General features: G+C 50.5%; 1 protein-coding gene across 1 annotated transcript in view; it reads left to right on the forward strand.

The window, feature by feature from the left end:
• LOC123369053 (protein FAM107B-like) overlaps positions 1 to 20,886 on the forward strand; it is a 61,851-nt gene extending 40,965 nt beyond the window's left edge. The window contains exon 5 of the mRNA XM_045014422.1: positions 18,773 to 20,886. Coding sequence (XP_044870357.1) covers positions 18,773 to 18,889 — 117 coding nt within the window. The 3' untranslated portion in view covers positions 18,890 to 20,886. The remainder of the gene's footprint in view (positions 1 to 18,772) is intronic.
• The last annotated feature ends 1,637 nt before the right edge of the window (positions 20,887 to 22,523 follow it).

Below are 22,523 nucleotides of genomic sequence, written 5' to 3' on the forward strand. Positions count from 1 at the left end.
TCAAGCAGAGGCTGGGGTGGTGGGGGTGGGAAGGTCTTTCATGAGTCAGACAGGCTGCGTACTGTGCCCTGGTTCCCCAAGAACCCAGCAGCTGGGTAACAGTTTGATTTGTTGTTTTGCATATGGTGTAGGTGTTGAGATGAGTTCTGGTTTGAGAGATGTCTGACAGTTCTGGTGTGGAGCAGGAGTTGGGCCTGCATGTAGTGTGAGGTTTGGTTGACCATTTGGATATGGAATATATATTGGGTTGGATCTGGTGAAGTTTGACTGATGGGTGTGGAGTAGGGTTTGTGTTAGGATGCAGTTAGAGGTTTGGTTGTGTAGTATGGGTTTGGTTGGAATCTAGTTCAAGGGTTGGCTGACAGTTCATGTAGTCTTTGTATTGGAATAGTCTTTGTTTTGGGATCTCGTTAGAGGTTTGGTAACTGTGAAGAAGAGGTTGGGTTGTGATCTGGTTTGAGGTTTGGCTAACGGTTCAATTGTGGAGTTGGGCTGGCAAGCAGTTCAAGCTTTGGCAGACAGTTTGGTGTGGTGTAGGGTGTCATGGAGTCACCAGGCCAATGCTCTGGAACTACTCCGTATGAAGCCACTCAGGACTCTGGGGGAGCCTCCTCTCTCTGAACAGACTGTCTCCAGGGCAAGAAGCTTATGCAGCTTTGACCTTCCTGGGTCTGACCTTGGAGCATTCAGCATCCTCTTATCACACCGTGTGCTTCCTGCAGTGAGTCTGCCTGGGCAGGGCTCCCGGGGAAGCCAGAGGGCCCTGCACCCCAACTCCGCAGTCAGACATGACTCTCAACCAGCGTAAAACAGAAGGTTTATTAGTCGACAGGAACACAGCATAGAACAGAACTTGTTAGCACAGAAATAAGTGACTTTCAGACAAGTCCATCTTGGGGGAATCCTGGGCCAGATGCCCTGGACCACCCTTCCAGTCCCCTCAAGCAGACTGCCCAGCTTCCAGTGACCTGACCTCAGACACCCTTGTTGCTCCTCCTCCTGGTCTTTGTCTTGCTTCCCAGGCAGAGTCACCTGGTCACATCCCTCTCCTGGGTCTCAGGATATGAATGGCACCGGCCATAGCCTACATGCAGGCAGCTGGAGCAGTCTCACCTTCCCCTGAGGGCCTCATCCAAAGTCTCACACCCTTATTCCCACCACCTATGCATTAGTGCAGCACACAGGGAAACTGAGGCACACACAGTATTCATGCAAAACAGTAAAACTCACATAGGCTCACATACAATATAACAAGGGAAAATCCCCACTTCATCCCATAGGAATAGGGTCTGTATCTGGTTTGAGCTTTGGCTTATGGTTCTGATGTCAAGTAGGGCTTGGGTTGGGATCCGGTTTGATGTTTGACTGATGATTTGGGTTTGAAGTAGGGGTTGGACTGGGATCCAGTCTGAGGTTTGACTAATGGTTAGGGTGTTGTAACAGTTAGGTGAGTTGGCACCAGTTCATGGTTTGGGTGAGAATCTGCTTTGGAGTGGGGTTTTGGTTGGAGATCTAATTTGAGATTTGAATGACAGTTCAGATATGGAGTAGGAGTTGAGTTTGGATCTAGTTTGAGCTTTGGCTGATGGTTGGGGTATAGAGCAGAGGTTGCATTTTGTATCTGGTTCTAGGATTGGGATTGGGTTGTGATATTGTTTGAGGTTCGGGGAAGGATTTGGGATTAAGTTGATGTGGTTTGAGGTTTGGCTGATGGGATGGGCGTGAAGTAGGGATTGGGTTGCGATGTGGTTTGAGGTTCGGGGATGGAGTTGGGATTGGATTGGGATGTGGTTTGAAGTTTGGCTGACAGTTTAGGTGTGGAGTTGGGATTGGGTTGGGATGTGGTTTGAGGTTCGGGGGTGGAGATGGGATTGGGTTGCGATGTGGTTTGAGGTTTGGCTGATGGGACGGGTGTGACGTTATTGATATAAACTGGGACCATATAGAACATGGTTTGCAACCAAGATCCTGTAGTGGCACCAAATCTTATGTAAAGGGAGTCATATAAGGTGTCTAAGACCATGTCATAAACAGATAGTTAAGGGTTAAGGTCTCTTTTACCTGTAAAGGGTTAACAAGCTCAGTGGACCTGGCTAACACCTGACCAGAGGACCAATCAGGGGACAAAATACTTTCAAACCTTGGTGGAGGGAAGCCTTTGTTTGTGTTCTTTGTTTTGGGGGCTGTTCTCTCTTTGGATCTAAGAGGGGCCAGACGTATATCCAGGCTCTCCAAGCTTCCTGAAGTATTCTCTTCTATTCAGTATAGTGAGTATTAGGGTATGTCTACACTACAAGACTATTTCGAATCAACTTAAGTCGAATTTGTGGAATCGACCTTATGAAGTCGAATTTGTGTATCCACACTAAATACACTAATTCGACTGTGTAAGTCCACAGTAACGGGGCAAGCGTCGACTTTGGAAGCGGTGCACTGTGGGAAGCTATCCCACAGTTCCCGCACTCCCCGTTGCCCATTGGAATTCTGGGATTTCCCCCCAATGCATGCTGGGGGAAAAAATGTGTCGAGGGTGTTTTTGGGTAACTATCATCATTAAACTGTCAATCACACCCTCCCTCCCTCCCCGAAAGCGCCTGCGGGCAATCTGTTCGTGCACTTTTCTGCTCAGTGAAAGCGCGGACGCCACAGCACTGTGAGCACGGAGCCCGCTGCAGTTATGGCCATTGTCAACTCCTCGCACCTTATCGTCCACCTCTTCCACAGTCAGCTGCTGAGAAATAGGGCTACTTTTCAATGGTGCTGCGAGCACTGGTGGACCATGGGGGACGTTTTACCAGCATCAATGTCGGGTGGCCAGGCAAAGTTCATGACGCGCGTGTTCTCAGGAACTCTGGTCTGTTTAGATGCCTGCAGGAAGGTAGTTTCTTCCCGGACCACAAAATAACTCTTGGGGATGTGCAGATGCCTATAGTGATCCTCGGGGACCCAGCCTACCCACTAATACCCTGGCTCATGAAGCCCTATGCAGGCGCCTTGCACAGCGCCAAGGAACTCTTCAAGTACCAGCGAGCAGCGTGACCTGTGACTGTTCAGTTTCTTTACAGAGAAGCTGAACCTGCCCCTGTTTCTTTACCAAGTTACTGTTGACTAGCATCTGCAGTTACATACCCCGTCCACCCCGCTTCCCCCACTTCCAACACACGTTTAAAAATAAAATACATCTTCCACTGTAACTTTACAAAGGTTTCTTTATTGATGACTTTGCATTAAAGGGTTGAAACTGGGACGCAGATGTTGTGTATTTGGTTGTCATGGGTTTTGTTACTATGGCAACTGAGTTAGACTATTAAGGGATAGCTCAGCCGGTTTCAACCGGCTGAGTGAGCTCTCTGTGTCTGTAAATAAAATGGAGGTTTTGGGTTAGCTGTCTGCTCTCTGGCCTCAAGTGATTGCTTCCTACACTGGCTGCCCCAAGGATTTAACACTGGCGACGAGTGTGGGATCCTGGTGCTGCTCCAGTAACAGAAGGAAGTAGAAGTCAAGGTAAAGACCAAACAAAGAAAAAAAGCTGCTTGTTTGCACTGACTGTGAAAGTGAAACTAAAAATCATGGCTACTCTGACCAGGCCCCTGGAGCCTTTTGATGAGAATACAGAGCAGTGGCATGTGTATACTGAGCGTTTTGAGCTTTTTGGTATTGCAAATGACATTACAGAAGCGAAGAAGGTGCCAATATTCTTAACTGTTGTAGGGGCTAAAACCTACTCTCTGCTACGCAGCTTACTACACCCTGTTAAGCCTGAGACTAAATCTTACAGTGACATTGTGGAAATCCTGGGGTCTCATTTCTCCCCAAAACTACTGGTAATTGCTGAAAGATATAGGTTCCACAAAAGAGACCAAAAGGAAGATGAAACAGTTGTACAATTTGTAGCCATTTTAAAAAAGCTAGCAGAACACTGTGAATTTAAAGAGATGTTAAATGATGCCCTGCGTGACAGGTTAGTGTGTGGCCTCTGCAGTGAAGCTATACGGAAGCGCCTACTGACAGAGGCTCAGCTTACATTACAGAAGGCTGTTGATATCGCTGTCTCCATGGAACTGGCTACAAGGGAGGCACAATACATCGGTGCAAAAAGTGTCACAAGAACCGACCCACAAAACTGTGCAGAGTCAAGAATGTTACCGCTGTGGTAAGCCAGGACACCAGGCATCAGAATGCTGGTGTAAGGACCTGGTGTGTCGACACTGTGGCAAAAAGGGACACATTGAGTGTGCCTGTAAACAAAAGAAAAAGAGGCCTGTGGTCTGGCCGACAAAAAGAGGAACCTTGCATACCCTAGAGCAGACCCAGGATGATCAAGGTGACACCGCCTCACAAGAGGAAGTACCACTGCATGTTTTGTCTTTGGCAGCGGGCTCACATGAATACTGGGTAACCCCCTTATTGGAGGGCAAACCTATACGCATGGAACTAGACACCGGTGCAGCTGTCTCGCTGGTTCCTGAGACTGTGTATAAGGAAAAGCTACAGCATCTTCCGCTTAAGGCAACAAAAACTGTTCTGAAGACGTATACAGGTGAAGCTGTGCCCATGTTGGGCACTATTGATGTTAAGGTGGAGCTCAATGGACGGGCGGCTAAATTGCCACTGTTTGTGGTGAGAGGTAACTACCCAGCCTTAATGGGTAGGTCTTGGCTTGGGAAGATTCAGCTGAACTGGGCAGAAGTGCACCGGATGACTAAAGAAGAAACCAGTCTAACCCCTATACTAAGGAAACATGCTGCTGTTTTTGGAGATGATTTGGGAAGTATGAAGGGAATCACTGTGACATTGAACATTAAACCTGGCAGTCCACCAAAATATCTGAAAGCCCGAACTGTGCCATATGCCATCAGGCCAAAAGTTGAAGCAGACCTGGAGCGCCTGGTCACCAATGGAGTCCTAATACCAGTTACCCATAGCTCATGGGCCACTCCTATCGTTCCAATAGTGAAGAAAGATGGCTCTCTCCGGATTTGCGGTGATTTTAAAGTCACTGTCAACCCAGTGTTGTGTGCAGAGCAATACCCGCTTCCCCGCATCGATGACCTCTTCGCAGGCCTGGCTGGGGGACAAAAGTTCAGTAAGATTGATCTGAGTCAAGCATATTTACAGATGCACGTCGATGAAAAGTCCCAAGAGCTGTTGACTATTGTGACTCATAAGGGGCTTTATCGATACTGTCGCCTACCCTTCGGAATCACATCGGCTCCCGCCCTGTTCCAGAGGGCTATGGACCAGATCTTGTGTGGCTTGTCAGGAGTTCAGTGCTATCTGGATGATATCCTGGTCACTGGAAGAAATGAAGAGGATCACTTAAAGAATTTAGAGGCTACCCTACAAAGACTGGAAGAGTATGGCCTACGAGTTCGCAAAGACAAGTGTGAATTCTTCAAGCCCTCTGTTGAATATTTGGGACACATCATCGATTCTGCAGGTCTTCATAAGGCCCCTGCAAAAGTTAAAGCTATTGTGGAGGCTCCCCCACCTCGAAATGTAAGCCAGCTGCGCTCATTTCTAGGACTACTGAACTATTATGGAAAGTTCATCTCACAGTTAGCCACACTGCTAAAACCACTTCATGAGCTCCTTGGGCAGAACAAGGCCTGGAAGTGGACTGAAGCCTGTGATGTTGCATTTAACAAAGCTAAGGATGCATTGTTAAATTCTGAAGTTCTAACGCACTTTGATCCATCCTTACCCCTGCAATTGGCCTGCGATGCTTCCCCTTATGGAGTGGGAGCGATCGTGTCACACATTATGCCTTCGGGAGAAGAAAGACCTATTGCTTTTGCTTCACGCACTCTAAGCAAAGCAGAAACTAACTACGCCCAAATCGAACGTGAGGCATTAGGAATTGTTTTTGGAATTAGGAAGTTTCATCAGTACCTGTTTGGGCGAAAGTTTACTCTTCTTACAGACCATCGACCTCTGACATCAATTTTTGGACCCTACACAGGCATTCCCCCATTAGCTGCTAGTCGTATGCAACGTTGGGCATTGATACTTTCTGCACACACATATGAAATCAAATATCGGAAATCCACTCTGCACGGCAATGCAGATGGCCTCTCAAGGTTGCCTTTACCGGTCAAACATCAAGATAGTGCCCAAAAGGAAATCTTCTACTTTGAACAGGTAGAGAATACACCCATCACTGCTACTCAGATAAAGAAGGCAACCCGCGTTGACCCAGTATTATCCCAAGTTATGGACCTGGTGATGCATGGAAAATCTCGACAAACCTCTCCGGTCTCACCCGACCTTGTTCCCTACATGTCCAGGCGGACGGAGTTATCGGTCCAATCTGGTTGTTTGTTGTGGGGGAGGCGTGTCATTATTCCACCACCCCTGAGATCACAGATGTTAGAACAGCTACATTCCGGTCACTGTGGAATAGTGCGCATGAAGGAAATTGCACGAAGCTATTTTTGGTGGCCTAGATTGGACAGTGCTATTGAAGAGAAGGCAAAAGCTTGTATGTCATGTCAGGGTGTAAGAAATGCACCCCAGTTGGCACCCCTACACCCATGGGACTGGCCTGAAAACCCGTGGCAACGTATTCACGTTGACTTTGCTGGCCCCCTTGAAGGAAGCATGTTCTTGGTGGCAGTAGATGCCCGTTCTAAATGGCCAGAAGTCTCTATAATGCAGTCCACTACTGCAGAGAGTACTATCCAAAAACTACGAGGACTCTTTAGTCGTTTTGGTCTGCCAGAACAACTTGTGAGCGACAACGGACCGCAGTTCGTCTCTCAGGAGTTTCAAAATTTTATGAAGGCAAATGGGATACACCACATCACGTCAGCACCATATCATCCGTCCACCAACGGATTAGCTGAAAGATTTGTGCAGACAATGAAAAACGCTTTGAAATCAGCAAAGGGACAACACTCCATTCAAAAGCGTCTGGATACCTTCTTACTTTCCTATAGAAACACACCTCATGCTACGACCCAGGCTTCCCCAGCCTTTCTAATGATGGGACGACAGCTGCGCACTTGCTTTGATCTGCTGAAACCTTCTGAACCCAGACAAACTGTGCAACATCAGCAGCAATATCAAGTCATCAGACGGGCACCCAGAGCAAAAGACCGAACCTTTAGCCCAGGACAGCCAGTTTTGGCTCGGAATTATACTTCCAGAGCTAAATGGGTCCCGGCCACAGTCATCACTCAAACAGGACCTGTTTCCTATACAGTCCGGACTGCAGAGAATCTTACCTGGCGGCGACATGTAGATCAGCTGTTGCCAGGTCATGCCAGTCTTCAGGACGCATCTGCAGTTGAGGGGTCTGACTTCACCCCTCCTGGTGAGACACCGAATCATGAGTCACCTGTTCCTGACTGTTCTCCTCCATTACCGCCGGCAGCTGAGATACCCCTTTGCCCAGTACGAGCTGATACCACCTCCTCACCTATTCGTGCTGCGAACCCTGAGCCCCTAGTACTTTCGGGTGCAACAACACCAGAAGTTCGCCGTAATCCACCTAGAGACAGAAGGCCTCCTCATCGGCTGGATCTTTAGTTAGGGCGAACCCACGGTTATGGGGCAAAATAATCCCCAGGGTTTAGCCGGGAATGGAGGCAGTCTACCCTCCTTCTCTAGTTTAGTGTGTGTTTTATTTTGGGGATGTTCTTATTAGGGGGGGAGGAATATGTTGTGTATTTGGTTGTCATGGGTTTTGTTACTATGGCAACTGAGTTAGACTATTAAGGGATAGCTCAGCCGGTTTCAACCGGCTGAGTGAGCTCTCTGTGTCTGTAAATAAAATGGAGGTTTTGGGTTAGCTGTCTGCTCTCTGGCCTCAAGTGATTGCTTCCTACACTGGCACCCTACTGTGCTGGGTAGGGTGTGCGGTGATGTAAAGACCGCCTCTAAACTCGAGGAATGACAGGCTCCTGCTCCCAGAGCGCTCTGCAGTGCCGGACTGGTTGTTTCAACGGAGCCTGCCATCCCTCCTTTTTGGGACTCTGTGTGCGGGGGCTCTGTGGCCTTGTGGCGGGGGAGGACAGATACAGATTCCTCTGCTGCGTGGCTCTGTGGTCCAGGACAGGGACCGTTGCATGAGATCTGTAACCCCCCTCCCCCGCTACAAAGTCACGTACCCCCCCACCCACACAGAACCTGCAAACCACGTCCCATACCGACCAGGGTGCCTACTGACTGCACTGTGTGTGTCACCTGCTGCTGATCCTGCCCCCGTCTCTGTACCCTGCTAAAGGTGACTGTCCTATGCAATACCCTACCCCCTTCCCCACCCACCCACCCACCCCTTCAAACACAGCGTTGTGTAAAAAAGCATGACGGAAACAGTAATTAACAGCAAAGTATTTTTAATAATTAACCAGACAGTCAGGGGATGAAACTGGGATTGGGGCTTGGGTGAGTCAGGAAGGGAAGGAATTCTCAAAACTTAGGGTATGAGAGCTTTTGGGTACTTGAGCACTCTGCTGGGGTGCAGTGACAGTTTTCACGGCCCCTGGCGCCACTCCTTCTGGTTACTTTGGGTGACGGAAGGTATGGGACTTTGTGGCCGGGGAGGGCGGTTGCAGATACACTGCGGGGGGGCTCTCTCCTCCTGGCTGCGGTCCTGCAGAACATCCACAAGGCGCCGGAGCGTGTCCGTTTGCTCCCTCATTAGTCCAAGCAGCGTTTGAGTCGCCTGCTTGTCTTCCTCACGCCACCTCTCCTCCCGTTCGCTGTGTGAGCGCTGGTACAGAGAGAGGGTCTCCCTCCACTGGCTCTGCTGGTCCGCCTCGGCTTGGGAGCACCCCATAACTTCAGCGATCATCTCGTCCCGTGTCTTTTTCTTTCGCCGCCTAATCTTTGCCAGCCTCTGTGAGGGGGATGCTGTGGCAGGTCTGGAGACAGTCGAAGCTGTGTGATGGGAAAAAGGGAGTGAATTCCTTGCAAAGATACATTTTTGCGAACAATGAACACAGTCTAGTCTGTCTCTGTGAATTCTGGGTTGAGATCCCAGTGCCTGATGGGGCAAAAACTGTAAATTGCCGAGCTATGCCCTGACCCACCGCGTACACTGTGTTTTACCCTAGAAGCATTTGGAGCTCAGCCAAGAATGCAAATGCTTTTCGTAGACAGCAGGAACTGTGGGATACCTTGCATCCTCAGTCCCCCCTCCCTCCATGAGCGTCCATTTGATTCTTTGGCTTTCCGTTATGCTTGTCACGCAGCAGCGTGCTGAGTCTCTGCTACGCCGTCTGTCTGGAGATTTTTTAAAAATACTTTGGACCAGGCGTAACATTACAGTAATTCCCCTAATTAGATGCAGGAGTCTCCGAGCGAGATCACCCTGAGGACGGTCACTGAAGGAGATAGAGAGCGCATGCTGCGTGAAAGCCAGCACAAACCAGGGGCCTATGCAGCCGTGCTCGGGGAGGCAATGCTCCCTGAGTACCTCATGAAAGCCTGGGGCGGAAAGGTGTGCTACCACGGAGCACCCAGTAAGGCAGTTCTCCCCAGGAACCTCCTGTGGAGGCTTTTCAATTCCCTCCTGGAGAGCTTTGTGGAGATCTCCCAGGATGATTTCTGTTCTATCCCCATATATATAGAGACCTCCTTTTCACATACTTCAGATTCCTGTAATATTAAGAATAAAAGTTTACATGTTTAAAGCACTTACCGACTGCTCCTTCCCCTGATTCAGGGTCCGGGTTAACGGCCGGGGAGGGTTGGTAGGGGATCTCCGTGAGGGTGATGAAGAGATCCTGGCTGTCGGGGAAACCAGCGTTGTAAGCGCTGTCGCCTGCCTCGTCCTCCACAAACCCTTCCTCATCTTCCCCGTCCGCGAACATCGCCGAGGAACTGGCCGTCGACACTGTCCCATCGTCAGAGTCCACGGTCACTGGTGGGGCAGTGGTGGCAGGCTCCGTAGCATCCGTTTGCCGCTTTGATTTTTTGGTAGCCTTGTCTGGGGTCCTTGATTTTCACGCGGCGCTGGGTTGCATCCCGCTTGTATCCTCTGTCTCTCATGGCTTTGGAGACCTTCTCGTAGGTCTTTGCATTCCGTTTTTTGGAGCGCAGCTCCGAAAGCACAGACTCCTCGCCCCACACACCGATCAGATCCAAGACTTCCCGGTCAGTCTATGCTGGGTCCCTCTTTCTTTTCAGAGATTACATGAACTCCTCTGCTGGAGAGCTCTGCATTGCTGCCGGTGCTGCTGAGCTCACCCCGATGTCCAACCACAAAATGAGATTCAAACTGTCCAGACAGGAAAAGGAATTCAAATTTTCCCGGGGCTTTTCCTGTGTGGCTGGTCAGAACATCCAAGCTCGGACTGCTGTCCAGAGCGTCAACAGAGTGGTGCACTGTGGGATAGCTCCCGGAGCTACTAAGTTCGATTTGCATCCACACCTAGCCTAATTCGACATAGCCATGTCGAATTTAGCGCTACTCCCCTCGTCGGGGAGGAGTACAGAATTCGAACTAAAGAGCCCTCTATGTCGAATTAAATGGCTTCCTGGTGTGGACGGGTGCACGGTTAATTCGAATTAACGCTGCTAAATTCGAATTAAAGTCCTAGTGTAGACCAGGCCTTAGAAAGGCAGATTAGTCTTTTTGATTGATTTTTGTATTTGCAAATGTGTGTTTTGCTGGAGAAATATTTTATTTTTGTTTGCTGTTACTGGTGCTTATACTAGAAGGGAGGGGTGGAGTCCCTCTAGTTTTTATAAGCTGTATACCCTGTAAACATTTCCATCCTGATTTTACAGGGATTTTTACTTTTCTTTCTTTAATTAAAAGCTTTTCTTTTTAAGAACCTGTTTGATTTTTCCCTTGTTTGAGACCAGGGGATTAGTCTGACTCACCAGGGATAGGTGTGGGGAAGAGAGGAGGGGCGAAGCTGAATCCCTCTTTGTTTTAGATTCAAGGAGTTTGAATCAGTGTGGAGTCTCTCAAGGCAACCCAGGGAGGGGAAAGGAGTGGGGGGAATGGTTACGTTTCCCTTGTGTTAAGATCCAAGGAGTTTGGATCTGTGTTCCCCAGGGAACGTTTTGGGGGAACAGAAAGTGTGCCAGACACTAATCTTTGGCTGGTGGCAGCATTACCAGATCTAAACTAGGATTTAAGTTTAGAAGGATCCATGCAGGTCCCCATCTTTTGGACGCTAAAGTTCAAAGTGGGGAATAAACCTATGACAGACCAGGTTATGGGTTGCTGGTTATAATTATGCTATCTATATGTAAGTATCATTTTTTAGTTGAAGTTATAAGTATTGGCTCTATACTGTCTGTATTTCAAATTTGTGCTGTGTTTTTGGGAAACATCCCAGACAAGTTGGTGTTAGCTCTGCCTAGCCTGCTTGATGGCCCATTAAGGACCATAAGCTACACAATTGACCCATGGAGAGAAGGCAGATATGCCTTGTAACTCAGCAAAGTATGCAGGGACTTGCCCATGTGACTCCAGACTCCATTTTGCTGTAATTTTCCACAGTAAGAACAAAGAGGTTCTTACACCTGGAAAAGCCTATATAAGGCTAATGCCTCATCTCCATCTTGTCTTCAATCCTGCTTCCTACCTCTGGAGGGATTTTGCTACAAACTGAAGCTCTACACAAAGGACTGATGACCCATCCCAGTGGGGGATGTACTCCAGAGACTTGATTTGAACACTGCTACAAGCCTGAACTAAGAACTTTGCCATTACTATATGTAATTGATTCCATTTAACCAATTCTAGCTCTCATCTCTACCTTTTTCCCTTTATGAATAAACCTTTAGATTTTAGATTCTAAAGGATTGGCAACAGCGTGATTTGTGGGTAAGATCTGATGTGTATATTGACCTGGGTCTGGAGCTTGATTCTTTGGAATCGAGAGAACCTTTTTCTTTTATTGGGGTGTTGGTTTTCATAACCATTCATCCCCAGGACGAGTGGGACTGGTGGTGATACTGGGAGACTGGAGTGTCTAAGGAAATTGCTTGTGTGACTTCTGGTTAGCCAGTGGGGTGAAACCAAAGTCCTTTTTGTCTGGCTGGTTTGGTTTGCTTTAGAGGTGGAAAAGCCCCAGCCTAAGGCTGTAACTGCCCTGTTTAAGCAATTGGTCCTGAATTGGCACTCTCAGTTGGGTCCCGCCAGAACCGCCTCGTCACAACGGGCGTGGAGTATGGGATTGGGTTGGGATGTGGTTTGAGGTTTGGCTGATGGATGGGCGTGGAGTTCTGATTCAGTTGGGATGTGGTTTGAGGTTTGGCTGATGGCTCGGGGGTAGAGTTGGGATTGGGTCGAGATGTGGTTTGAGGTTTGGTTTACAGTTTGGGTGTGGAGTTGGGATGGGACTGGGATGTGGTTTGAACTTTGGTTGACAGTTCGGGCATGGATTTGGGATTGAGTTGGGATGTGGTTTGAGGTTTGGCTGATGGGACGGGCGTGGAGTATGGGATTGGGTTGGGATGTGGTTTGAGGTTTGGCTGATGGATGGGCGTGGAGTTCTGATTCAGTTGGGATGTAGTTTGAGGTTTGGTTTACAGTTTGGGTGTGGAGTTGCGATGGAATTGGGATGTGGTTTGAGGTTTGGGTGACGGGACGGGCGTGGAGTTGGGATTGGGTTGGGATGTGGTTTGAGGTTTGGCTGATGGGATGGGCATGGAGTATGGGATTGGGTTGGGATGTGGTTTGGCGTTTGAGTGACGGGACGGGCGTGGAGTTGGGATTGGGTTGGGATATGGTTTGAGGTTCGTGGTTGGAGTTTGGATTGAGTTGGGATGTGGTTTGAGGTTTGGCTGATGGGACGGGCGTGGAGTATGGGATTGGGTTGGGATGTGGTTTGAGGTTTGGCTGATGGATGGGCGTGGAGTTCTGATTCAGTTGGGATGTGGTTTGAGGTTTGGTTTACAGTTTGGGTGTGGAGTTGCGATGGAATTGGGATGTGGTTTGAGGTTTGGGTGACGGGACGGGCGTGGAGTTGGGATTGGGTTGGGATGTGGTTTGAGGTTTGGCTGATGGGACGGGTGTGGAGTATGGGATTGGGTTGGGATGTGGTTTGAGGTTTGGCTGATGGATGGGCGTGGAGTTCTGATTCAGTTGGGATGTGGTTTGAGGTTTGGTTTACAGTTTGGGTGTGGTGTTGCGATCGAATTGGGATGTGGTTTGAGGTTTGGGTGACGGGACGGGCGTGGAGTTGGGATTGGGTTGGGATGTGGTTTGAGGTTCGGGGGTGGAGTTGGGATAGAGTTGCGATGTGGTTTGAGGTTTGGCTGATGGGATGGGCATGGAGTATGGGATTGGGTTGGGATGTGGTTTGAGGTTTGGGTGACGGAATGGGCGTGGAGTTGGGATTGGTTTGGGATATGGTTTGAGTTTTGAGGATGGAGTTTGGATTGAGTTGGGATGTGGTTTGAGGTTTGGCTGATGGCATGAGCGTGGAGTATGGGATTGGGTTGGCATGTGGTTTGGCGTTTGGGTGACGGGACGGGCGTGGAGTTGGGATTGGGTTGAGATATGGTTTGAGGTTCGAGGATGGAGTTTGGATTGAGTTGGGATGTGGTTTGAGATTTGGCTCATGGGATGGGCATGGAGTTGGGATTGGGTAGGGATATGGTTTGAGGCTTGGCTGATGGCTCGGGGGTGGAGTTGGGATTCAGTTGGGATGAGGTTTGAGGTTTGGTTTACAGTTTGGGTTAGGAGTTGGGATGGGATTGGGATGTGGTTTGAGTTTGGGTGTGGAGTTGGGATTGGGTTAGGATGTGTTTTGAGGTTCGGGGGTGGAGTTGGGATTTGGTTTGAAGTTAGGCTGATGGTTCGGGGGTGGAGTTGGGATTGGGTTGGGATGTGGTTTGAGGTTTGGCTGATAGGATGGGCATGGAGTTGGGATTGGGTTGGTATGTGGTTTGAGATTTGGCTGACAGGTTGGTTGTGGATTTGGGATTGGATTGGGATGTGGTTTTGAGGTTTGGCTGATGATTCGGGGATGGAGTTGGGATTGGATTGGGATGTGGGTTGAGCTTCGGGGGTGGAGTTTTGATTTGGTTTGAGGTTTGGCTGATGGTTGGGGGGTGGAGTTGGGATTGGATTGGGATGTGGTTTGAGGTTTGGCTGATGGTTTTGGTGTGGAGTTGGGATTGGGTTGGGATGTGGTTTGAGTTCGGGTGTAGAGTTGGGATTGGGTTGGGATTTGGTTTGAGGTTTGGGTGACGGGATGGGTATCAAGTTGAGATTGGGTTACGATGTGGTTCGAGGTTTGGTTGACCGTTTGGGTGTGAAGTTGCGATTGGATTGGGATGTGGTTTGAGGTTTGGGGGTGGAGTTGAGATTGAGTTTGGATGTGGTTTGAGGTTTGGCTGATGGTTCCAGGGTGGAGTTGGGATTGGGTTGGGATGTGTTTTGCGGTTCAGGTGTGGAGTTGGGATTGGGTTGGGATGTGTTTTGCGGTTCAGGTGTGGAGTTGGGATGTGGTTTGAGGTTTGGCTGATGGTTCCGGGATGGAGTTGGAATTGGATTGGGATGTGGTTATTGGTTCGGGTGTGGAGTTGCAATTGGACTGGGATGTGGTTTGAGGCTTGCTGATGGGACGGGCATGGAGTTGTGATTGGGTTGGGATGTGGTTTTAGGTTTGGGTGACAGGATGACCATCAAGTTGGGATTGGGTTGGGATGTGGTTCGAGGTTTGGCTGATGGGACAGATGAGGATTTGGGATTGGGTTGTGGTTTGTGGTCTGGTTTATGGTTCCAGTATGGAGTTGGGATTGGGTTGGGATATGGTTTGAGGTTCGGGGGTGGAGTTGGGATTGGGTTGGGATGTGTTTTCAGGTTTGGCTGAGAGTTTGGGTGTGGAGTTGGGATTGGATTGGAATGTGGTTTCAGGTTTGTCTGAGGGTTTGGGCTTGGATTGGGATATGGTTTGAGGTTTGGGTGTCAAGTTGGGATTGGGTTGGGATGGTTTTTGAGGTTTGGTGACGGGATGGGTATCAAGTTGGGATTGGGTTGTCATGTAGTACAAGGTTTGGTTGATGGGACAGGTGTGGAGTTGGGATTGGTTTGGGATGCGGTTCGAGGTTTGGCTGACGGGACAGGTGTGGAGTTGGGATTGGATTGGGATGTGGTTTCAGGTTTGTCTGAGGGTTTGGGTTTGGATTGGGATGTGGTTTGAGGTTTGGGTGTCGAGTTGGGATTGGGTTGGGATGGTTTTTGAGGTTTGGGTGTTGTGTTGGGATTGGGTTGGGATGTGGTTTGAGGTTTGAGTGATGGATGGATATGGATTTGGGATTGGAATGTGGTTTCAGGTTTGTCTGAGGGTTTGGGCTTGGATTGGGATGTGGTTTCAGGTTTGGGTGTCGAGTTGGGATTGGGTTGGGATGGTTTTTGAGGTTTGGGTGTCGTGTTGGGATTGGGTTGGGATGTGGTTTGAGGTTTGGGTGACGGGATGGGCATCAAATTGGGATTGGATTGGGATGTGGTTTGAGGTTCAAGGATGGAGTTGGGATTGGGTTGGGATGTGGTTCGAGGTTTGGCTGATAGGACAGGCATCAAGTTGGGATTGGATTGGGATGGGGTTTGAGGTTCAGATCTGGAGTGGGATTGGGTTGTGATGCGTTTTGAAGATCGGGTGTGGAATTGTGATTGGGTTTGGATGTTTGAGGTTTGGATGTGGAGTTTTGATTGGGTTAGGATGTGGTTTGAGGTTCATGTGTGGAGTCGGGATTGGGTTGTTTTATTATTTGAGTGATTGACAGGCATGGAATTGGGATTGGGTTGGGATGTGCTTTGAGGTTTGGCTGACGGTTTGGGTGTCTAGTTTGGATTGGATTGGGATATGGTTTGAGGTTTGGGTGATGGATGGGCGTGGAGTTGGGATTGGAATGTGGTTTGAGGTTTGGCTGACAGGTTCGTTGTGGATTTCGGATTGCGTTGGGATGTGGTTTGAGGTTTGGGTGTCGAGTTGGGATTGGTTTGGGATATGGTTCCAGGTTTGGCTGATGGGGCAGGCGTGGAGTTGGGATTGGATTGGGATGTGGTTTGAGGTTTGGCTGATGGTTCGGGGGTGGAGGTGGGATTGGGTTGGGATGTGTTTTTGAGGTTTGGGTGTGGAGTAGGGATTGGGTTGGGGTTTGGTTTGAGGTTTGGGTGACGGGATGGGCATCAAGTTGAGATTGGGTTGGGATGTGGTTCGAGGTTTGGCTGACGGGACGGGCGTGGAGTAGGGATTGGATTGGGTTTTGGTTTGAGGTCTGGCTGACGGTTCGGGGGTGGAGTTGGAATTAGATTGGGATGTGGTTTGAGGTTCAGGGGTGGAGTTGAGATTGAGTTTGGATGTGGTTTGAGGTTTGGCTGATGGTTCCGGGGTGGAGTTGGGATTGGATTGGGATGTGTTTTGTGGATCAGGTGTGGAGTTGGGATTGGGTTGGGATGTGCTTTGAGGTTTGGCTGATGGTTTGGGTGTCGAGTTGGGATTGGACAGGGATGTGGTTTGAGGCTTGCTGATGGGACGGGCATGGAGTTGGGATTGGGTTGGGATGTGGTTTTAGGTTTGGGTGATAGGATGAGCATCAAATTGGGATTGGGTTGGGATGCGGTTCAAGGTTTGGCTGATGGGACAGATGTGGATTTGGGATTGGGTTGTGGTTTGTGGTCTGGCTTACGGTTACAGTGTGGAGTTGGGATTGGGTTGGGATATGGTTTGAGGTTCGGGGGTGGAGCTGAGATAGAGTTGGGATTTGGTTTCAGGTTTGGCTGATGGTTCCCGGGTGGAGTTGGATTGGGATGTGGTTTCAGGTTTGTCTGAGAGTTTGGGCGTGGAGCTGGGATTGGATTGGGATGTGGTTTCAGGTTTGGCTGAGAGTTTGGGTGTGGAGTTGGAATTGGATTGGGATGTGGTTAGATGTTCGGGTGTGGAGTTGGGATTGGGTTGGGATGTGTTTTGAGGTTCAGGTGTGAAGTTGGGATGTGGTTTGAGGTTTGGCCGAGGGTTCCAGGGTGGAGTTGGAAATGGATTGGGATGTGGTTAGAGGTTCGGGTGTGGAGTTGGGATTGGGTTGAGATTTGGTTTGAAGTTTGGGTGACGGGACGTGCATGGAGTTGGGATTGGGTTGGGATGTAGTTTGAGGTTCGGGGGTGGAGTTGGGGTTGAGCTGGGATGTGGTTTGAGGTTTGGCTGATGGTTCCGGGGTGGACTTGGAATTGGATTGGGATGTGGTTTGAGGTTTGGATTTGGAGTTGGGATTAGGTTGGGATTTGGTTTGAGGTTTGTCTGATGGACGGGCGTGGAGTTGGGATTGGAATATGGTTTGAGGTTTGGCTGATGGGATGGGTGTGAAGTTGGGATTGGGTTGGGATGTGGTTTTAGGTATGGCTGAGAGTTCTGGTGTGGCATTGGAATTGTGTTGGGTGTGGTTTGAGGTTCGGGTGTGGTGTTTGGATTGGGTTGGGAGTGGTTTGAAGTTTGGGTGTGGTTTTGGGATTGGGTTGGGATGTGGTTTGAGGTTCGAGGTTTGTCTGATGATTTGGGGGTGGAGTTGGAATTGTATTGGGATGTGGTTTGATGTTTGGCTGACAGGTTGGATTGGAGTTGGTATTGGGTTGTGTAGACGGGCTGACTCACCCCTGCGGCGCCTCCTGCTGGTGACTCCGGGAATTAGCTCAGTCCAGCGCTGGAGCGCCCTCTGCAGGCCGGTGATCCGCCTGTCCTCTGGCCCCGAGTCCCTCCCTGGACCCCGGTGCCCTTTCATATGGGGTGCTGCCCCCTGGCAGTAACCCCTTTCTCTCAGGGCTTCCCCTTCTCAGGGAACCCCCACCCTCTATCCCCACCTTGCCTCAGTGTATGGCTACTGCCAGTCATTGTCTAGCCCCACCGTCCTGGGGCAGACTGCAGTATCAGTCTACTCATCACTGGCAAGGTTGGGTTTGGACCTGCTGCCTTGGCCTACCCCTGGGCTGCCCTCTGCAACCCCCAGTACCTGTTAGCCCAATGCTAGGCCGCATCCTGGGGCTTTCCAGGCTGGAGCTCCCCAGCTCCTCTGCCTTTCCCCAGCCCTGCTCCACTCAGGTACCCTGTCGCCAGCTCCCTGCAGCCAGGCCCTTCTCCCTCTACAGGCAGAGGGAGACTGTCCGTACTTCTGGCTTCCCTGGCCTTTTATAGGGCCAGCTGTGGCCTGATTGGGGTGTGGACCAGCTGCAGCCACTTCCCCAATCAGCCCAGCTTTTAGAGCCACCGCTCTCAAGCCCTACCAGGCCACTTTTAAACCCCTCAGGGCAGGAGCAGGGGTCCACCCTGCTACAGGTTGGGATGTGGTTTGAGGTTCTGGTGTGGAGTTGGGATTGGGATTTGGTTTGAGGTTCAAGTGTGGAGTTGGGATTGGGTTGGGATGTGGTTTGAGGTTTGGCTGATGGACAGGTGTTGAGTTGGGATTTTATTGGTATGTGGTTTGAGATTTGCTTTACAGTTTGGGTGGGAGTTGGGATTGGGTTGGGATGTGCTTTGAGGTTTGGCTGATGGGACGGGCGTGGAGTTGGGATTGGGCTTGGATGTCATTTTAGGTTCTGGTGTGGAGCAGAGATTGGTTTGGTATGTGGGTTGAGGTCTTGCTGACGGTTCTGGTGTGGAGTTGGGATTGGATTGGGATGTGGTTTGAGGTTTAGCTTACAGTTCGCATGTTGAATGGGGTGATTTGGGATCTAGTTTGGCTCACCATTCAGATTTGGTCTTGGGGTTTGCATGGAGTCCCCTTTTGGGTTTGTCAGAAATGTCTTCTGGCGTCATGTTTCTCAGACCGGTTTAGTCAGGAGCTGTGTATTTTCTTTTCTCTGCAGTATGAGCAAGAGTTGGCTCTGAAGGGGGAACAGGAGCGCAGGCCTGAGTTCATCCTCGTCAAGGAGAGCCTGAAGAAGATCAAGCTGTCTGGAGAAACAGGCGTGAGGCAGACCTGAGGGGCAGGTGCCTCGTCATCTCCTGGGAACTCTTGTAGAAGCAGGGGCTGAGGCATTCAGCATGAGGCCAGCACACCTTCCAGTGGGTGCCATCACAGACCGCTTTGTCTGGTGGCTGCCCTAGCAACTGGGAAACCACTAGTTGCCTCAGAGAGGCTGACGATGGCAGAATGAGGGCAGGAGCAAGCGCCACCTGTTTCTGAAGAGAGCTCTGATGAATGACTCTCTGGCCACACGTCTAGACCTGATGCCTCTGGGAGGGAGGACGTGGGGATGGGGAGCCTGCATAGAAGGGATTGAGCTGGACTTGGCTGTTTATATAACACCCCCTACCCCAGGCCACACTTGTAGTTCTGCAGACTGAGCTCACTGAACATTCCAGGGTCTCCTTTCACCCCTTCATTTCCCCTCACCAGCTCTGTGGGGGAGCCCAGAGAACCATCAACTGAGAGTCACCTTGTTACCCCCGGTGGCTGGGTGTCAGCTTCCTGACACCACCAGCCTGTCAGCCACCCAAGCCCTCTCCTCCAGGCTAGGCCAGCCCTGATTTCACCCTGCCCATTAACACTAGGTGCACCCCAGGCCCCGAGTCCCTTTGAAGTGTTCCCCTGTCGTATCCAGCCCCCGACACTGGCTACTCATGGAAATCCCAGGTCCACTGCCCCCAAAGGAGCCATGCACCCCAGGTTGCCAGTTTTATTTTAAGCCTGTACCAAACACAGCACTTGTAATAAAACAGAAGAAGGTCTATGTGAGATAGGATGGAGATTCTACTAGAGCGATGGGAACAAAACCATAAGACGCAAACCCGGCTCTCCACTGATCAGTAGTTCCCTTTCCTACCTAATCAGGAAGGTTCCCCCCAGTTCAGTCTGCTGCAGATCCAAACCTTCATGAGAACACTAAAATGCCTCCTCAGTGAGTGGATTCAGAGGGCCTTTCCCCATTCTCTGTTATACGGAAACAGGCTTTTGTCTCTGTTCACAGGCTGGGTGAGGCTCTGTCTGTCGTCATGTTTCTTTTTACCTCCATGAGGTTTCAATTGTTTGCATTTGTCTCTGGTGCTTTTTCCATTGAAAGTCGTGGGCTAGTGCAAGGCTGGACAATTGAGCCTAGTATTGCATCATCAACTCACCAGGGCAGGGGGACAGCTCCCTCCTGCCTGAATGGGCCAGCACCGAGACATGGTATCCCCTGGTGACTGACATCTACTCCAAACCCACAAAGCTGCCTGTCAGTATCATGACATTGTTCCTTAAATGTCACCCCTACAGACAGCTTGCAGTGATTATGAATCTGGACAAGTGACGAGCTTTTGGTAGATACCTTACATTACTCTTTATGGATAACTATCCTGTGGGATGTGTGTTTGGTTTAGTGAGTTTGTGAGGTGAGAGCTCTTTGCAAAGAACAAGGGACCCTTTGCCACAGGGTCTCTGTCACATCTCCCCTGACATTGATGCAGTAGGGCTGGCCATTGGCTATTCAGCAGGCATCAGTTCTGGGCTCTCTTTCCTGGACAGGGCATCCGCTAACACGTTTCCTTTCCCTTTGAGGTGCACCAGCCTCAAGTTGGTACCAGTGGCCCTGTGCAGCCAGGCCAATGGAGTGTGATCTGTTAACCCCCTAAATTACTTGTTGAACAGATGACATTTCCCTGGCTGCCCACACAATTGCATGGCACTCTTGCTCCTAGCCAGAGTAGTTTTGATTCAGTGGGGTCAGTTGTTTATGTAAGAGTGCAATGGGGGCTTTTGTGTCAGTCTCCTCTGCCTGCACTAGAGCTGTCGGTGTTGCATACATCTGTACACAGCTTAAACACCCAGGCTGTGCCAGAACTGGCTTTTCTGACCAGAGGCGCTGACTTTCTAATGTACCAGGGGGTGCACGACCCCCCTGGCTCTGGCCCTGGCTACACCCCCACTCCAGCCCTTCTCCCAAGCTCCCACCCCTGCCCTGCCTCTTCCTGCCCCAGCTCCACCCTTGCCCTGCCTCTTCCTGCCCCATTTCACCGCCTTCCCTGAGTGCACCCAGCCCTTGCTTCTCCCCCTCCCCACCCAGCGCCTCCTGCATGCTGCAGAACAGCTGATCCATGGTGGATGAGAGGCGCTGGGAGGGAGGGAGAGGTACTGATTGGCAGGGCCACCGGTGGATGGGAGTCACTGATTGGTTGGGCTGCTGGTGGGTGGGAGGTGCTGGAAGGGAGTGGGAGGTGCTGATTGGCAGGGCTACTGGCAGGCAGGAGGTGCTGGGAGGGAGGGGGAGATATGATTGGCAGGGCCACCGGTGGGCGGGAGATGCTGGGGGGTGAGCGGGGCAGATGGCTGCTGATGGGTGCTCAGCACTCACCATTATTTCCCGTGGGTGCTCCAGGGCTGGAGTTGGCACCTCTGTTTCTGACAGGGGTGTTTTTCTTTATCAAAGCCTCTGGCTCACAAGCTCTCTGTGGCCACTCTCCTCCATCCATCTGTCTGTCTGTCTGCGAGAGGAGAACTTTGAAAGGCCACATCTGATCAATTCCAAAATGTCAGGGAATATGCTAGGCCTCAGTGGACAGACCCCTAGTGATTTTGGGGAAAAGCTGGACACCAAAGTGGGAAAACAGGGGATGCAGGGAGCCCCTGCCATCTGCTCAGCCCAGATCCAACCCAAACCTCAAACCAGATCCAACCCAATATATATTCCACATCCAAATGGTCAACCAAACCTCAAACTACATGCCAGCCCAACTCCTGCTCCACAGCTTCCAGCGCCTTTGCTCACTGGCTTAGCTCAAACAAATGGCTGATGGCACCAGCACAACACCCCTGCTTCTCTCGCTTGGAGCCCAACAGAGCTGAGCGCATCGATTCCCTGAACAACTGATCCTCTAGACCACGGGGCAGGGGAGAATGGGGGCACAATCACAGACCCTGACACGAGGGACGGGGGGGATGCTCACAGCCCCTGACATGGAGGGGGGGATGGGGCACACAGAACCTCTGGTGAGGAGGGGTGAGATTGGGGGACCCTGGTATGGGAAAGGGATGAATGGAGGATGCAGAGACCCTGGCATAAAGGAGGGAGTAGGGGAAGTTGCAGGGAGTCCCTCATAGGCATGGTTGGACTTCTATATTGGGGCAGGGGGCTCCAATCAGGCCAACAGGGCTGGGCATGGGGACAACGCATTCCATGCCGGCCCACAGGGATGCCATTTCAGATTGTGGGGGAGGAGACAATTTTAACTGTGATTCCAGGGGCTACTTAGGCAAGTGAAAACTAGTGTTTTTGCAGATAATTTAGAAATCTCTGACAGGAGCACTGTATCTAATCCCTATATCAAGAAAGAAAATTAAATAAGTTGTGACAAAGTTCCTCCTCTACCTCGGTGGGTCCTGCGCTTATTGGCAGATTTGCTCACCTCAGTGATTTTCCCCACAGTCTGGATCAACTCCTCCTGTGTCTGATCAGGAGTTGGGAGGTTTGGGGGGAACCCGGGTCTGCCCTCTACTCTGGGTTCCAGCCCAGGGCCCTGTGGATTGCAGCTGTCTATAGTGCGTCTTGTAACAGCTGCATGACAGCTACAACTCCCTGGGCTACTTCCCCATGGCCTCCTCCAAACACCTTCTTTAGCCTCACCACAGGACCTTCCTCC

Source organism: Mauremys mutica, chromosome 4 (genome assembly GCF_020497125.1).
Source record: "Mauremys mutica isolate MM-2020 ecotype Southern chromosome 4, ASM2049712v1, whole genome shotgun sequence".
NCBI classification, from domain to species: Eukaryota; Metazoa; Chordata; order Testudines; family Geoemydidae; genus Mauremys; species Mauremys mutica.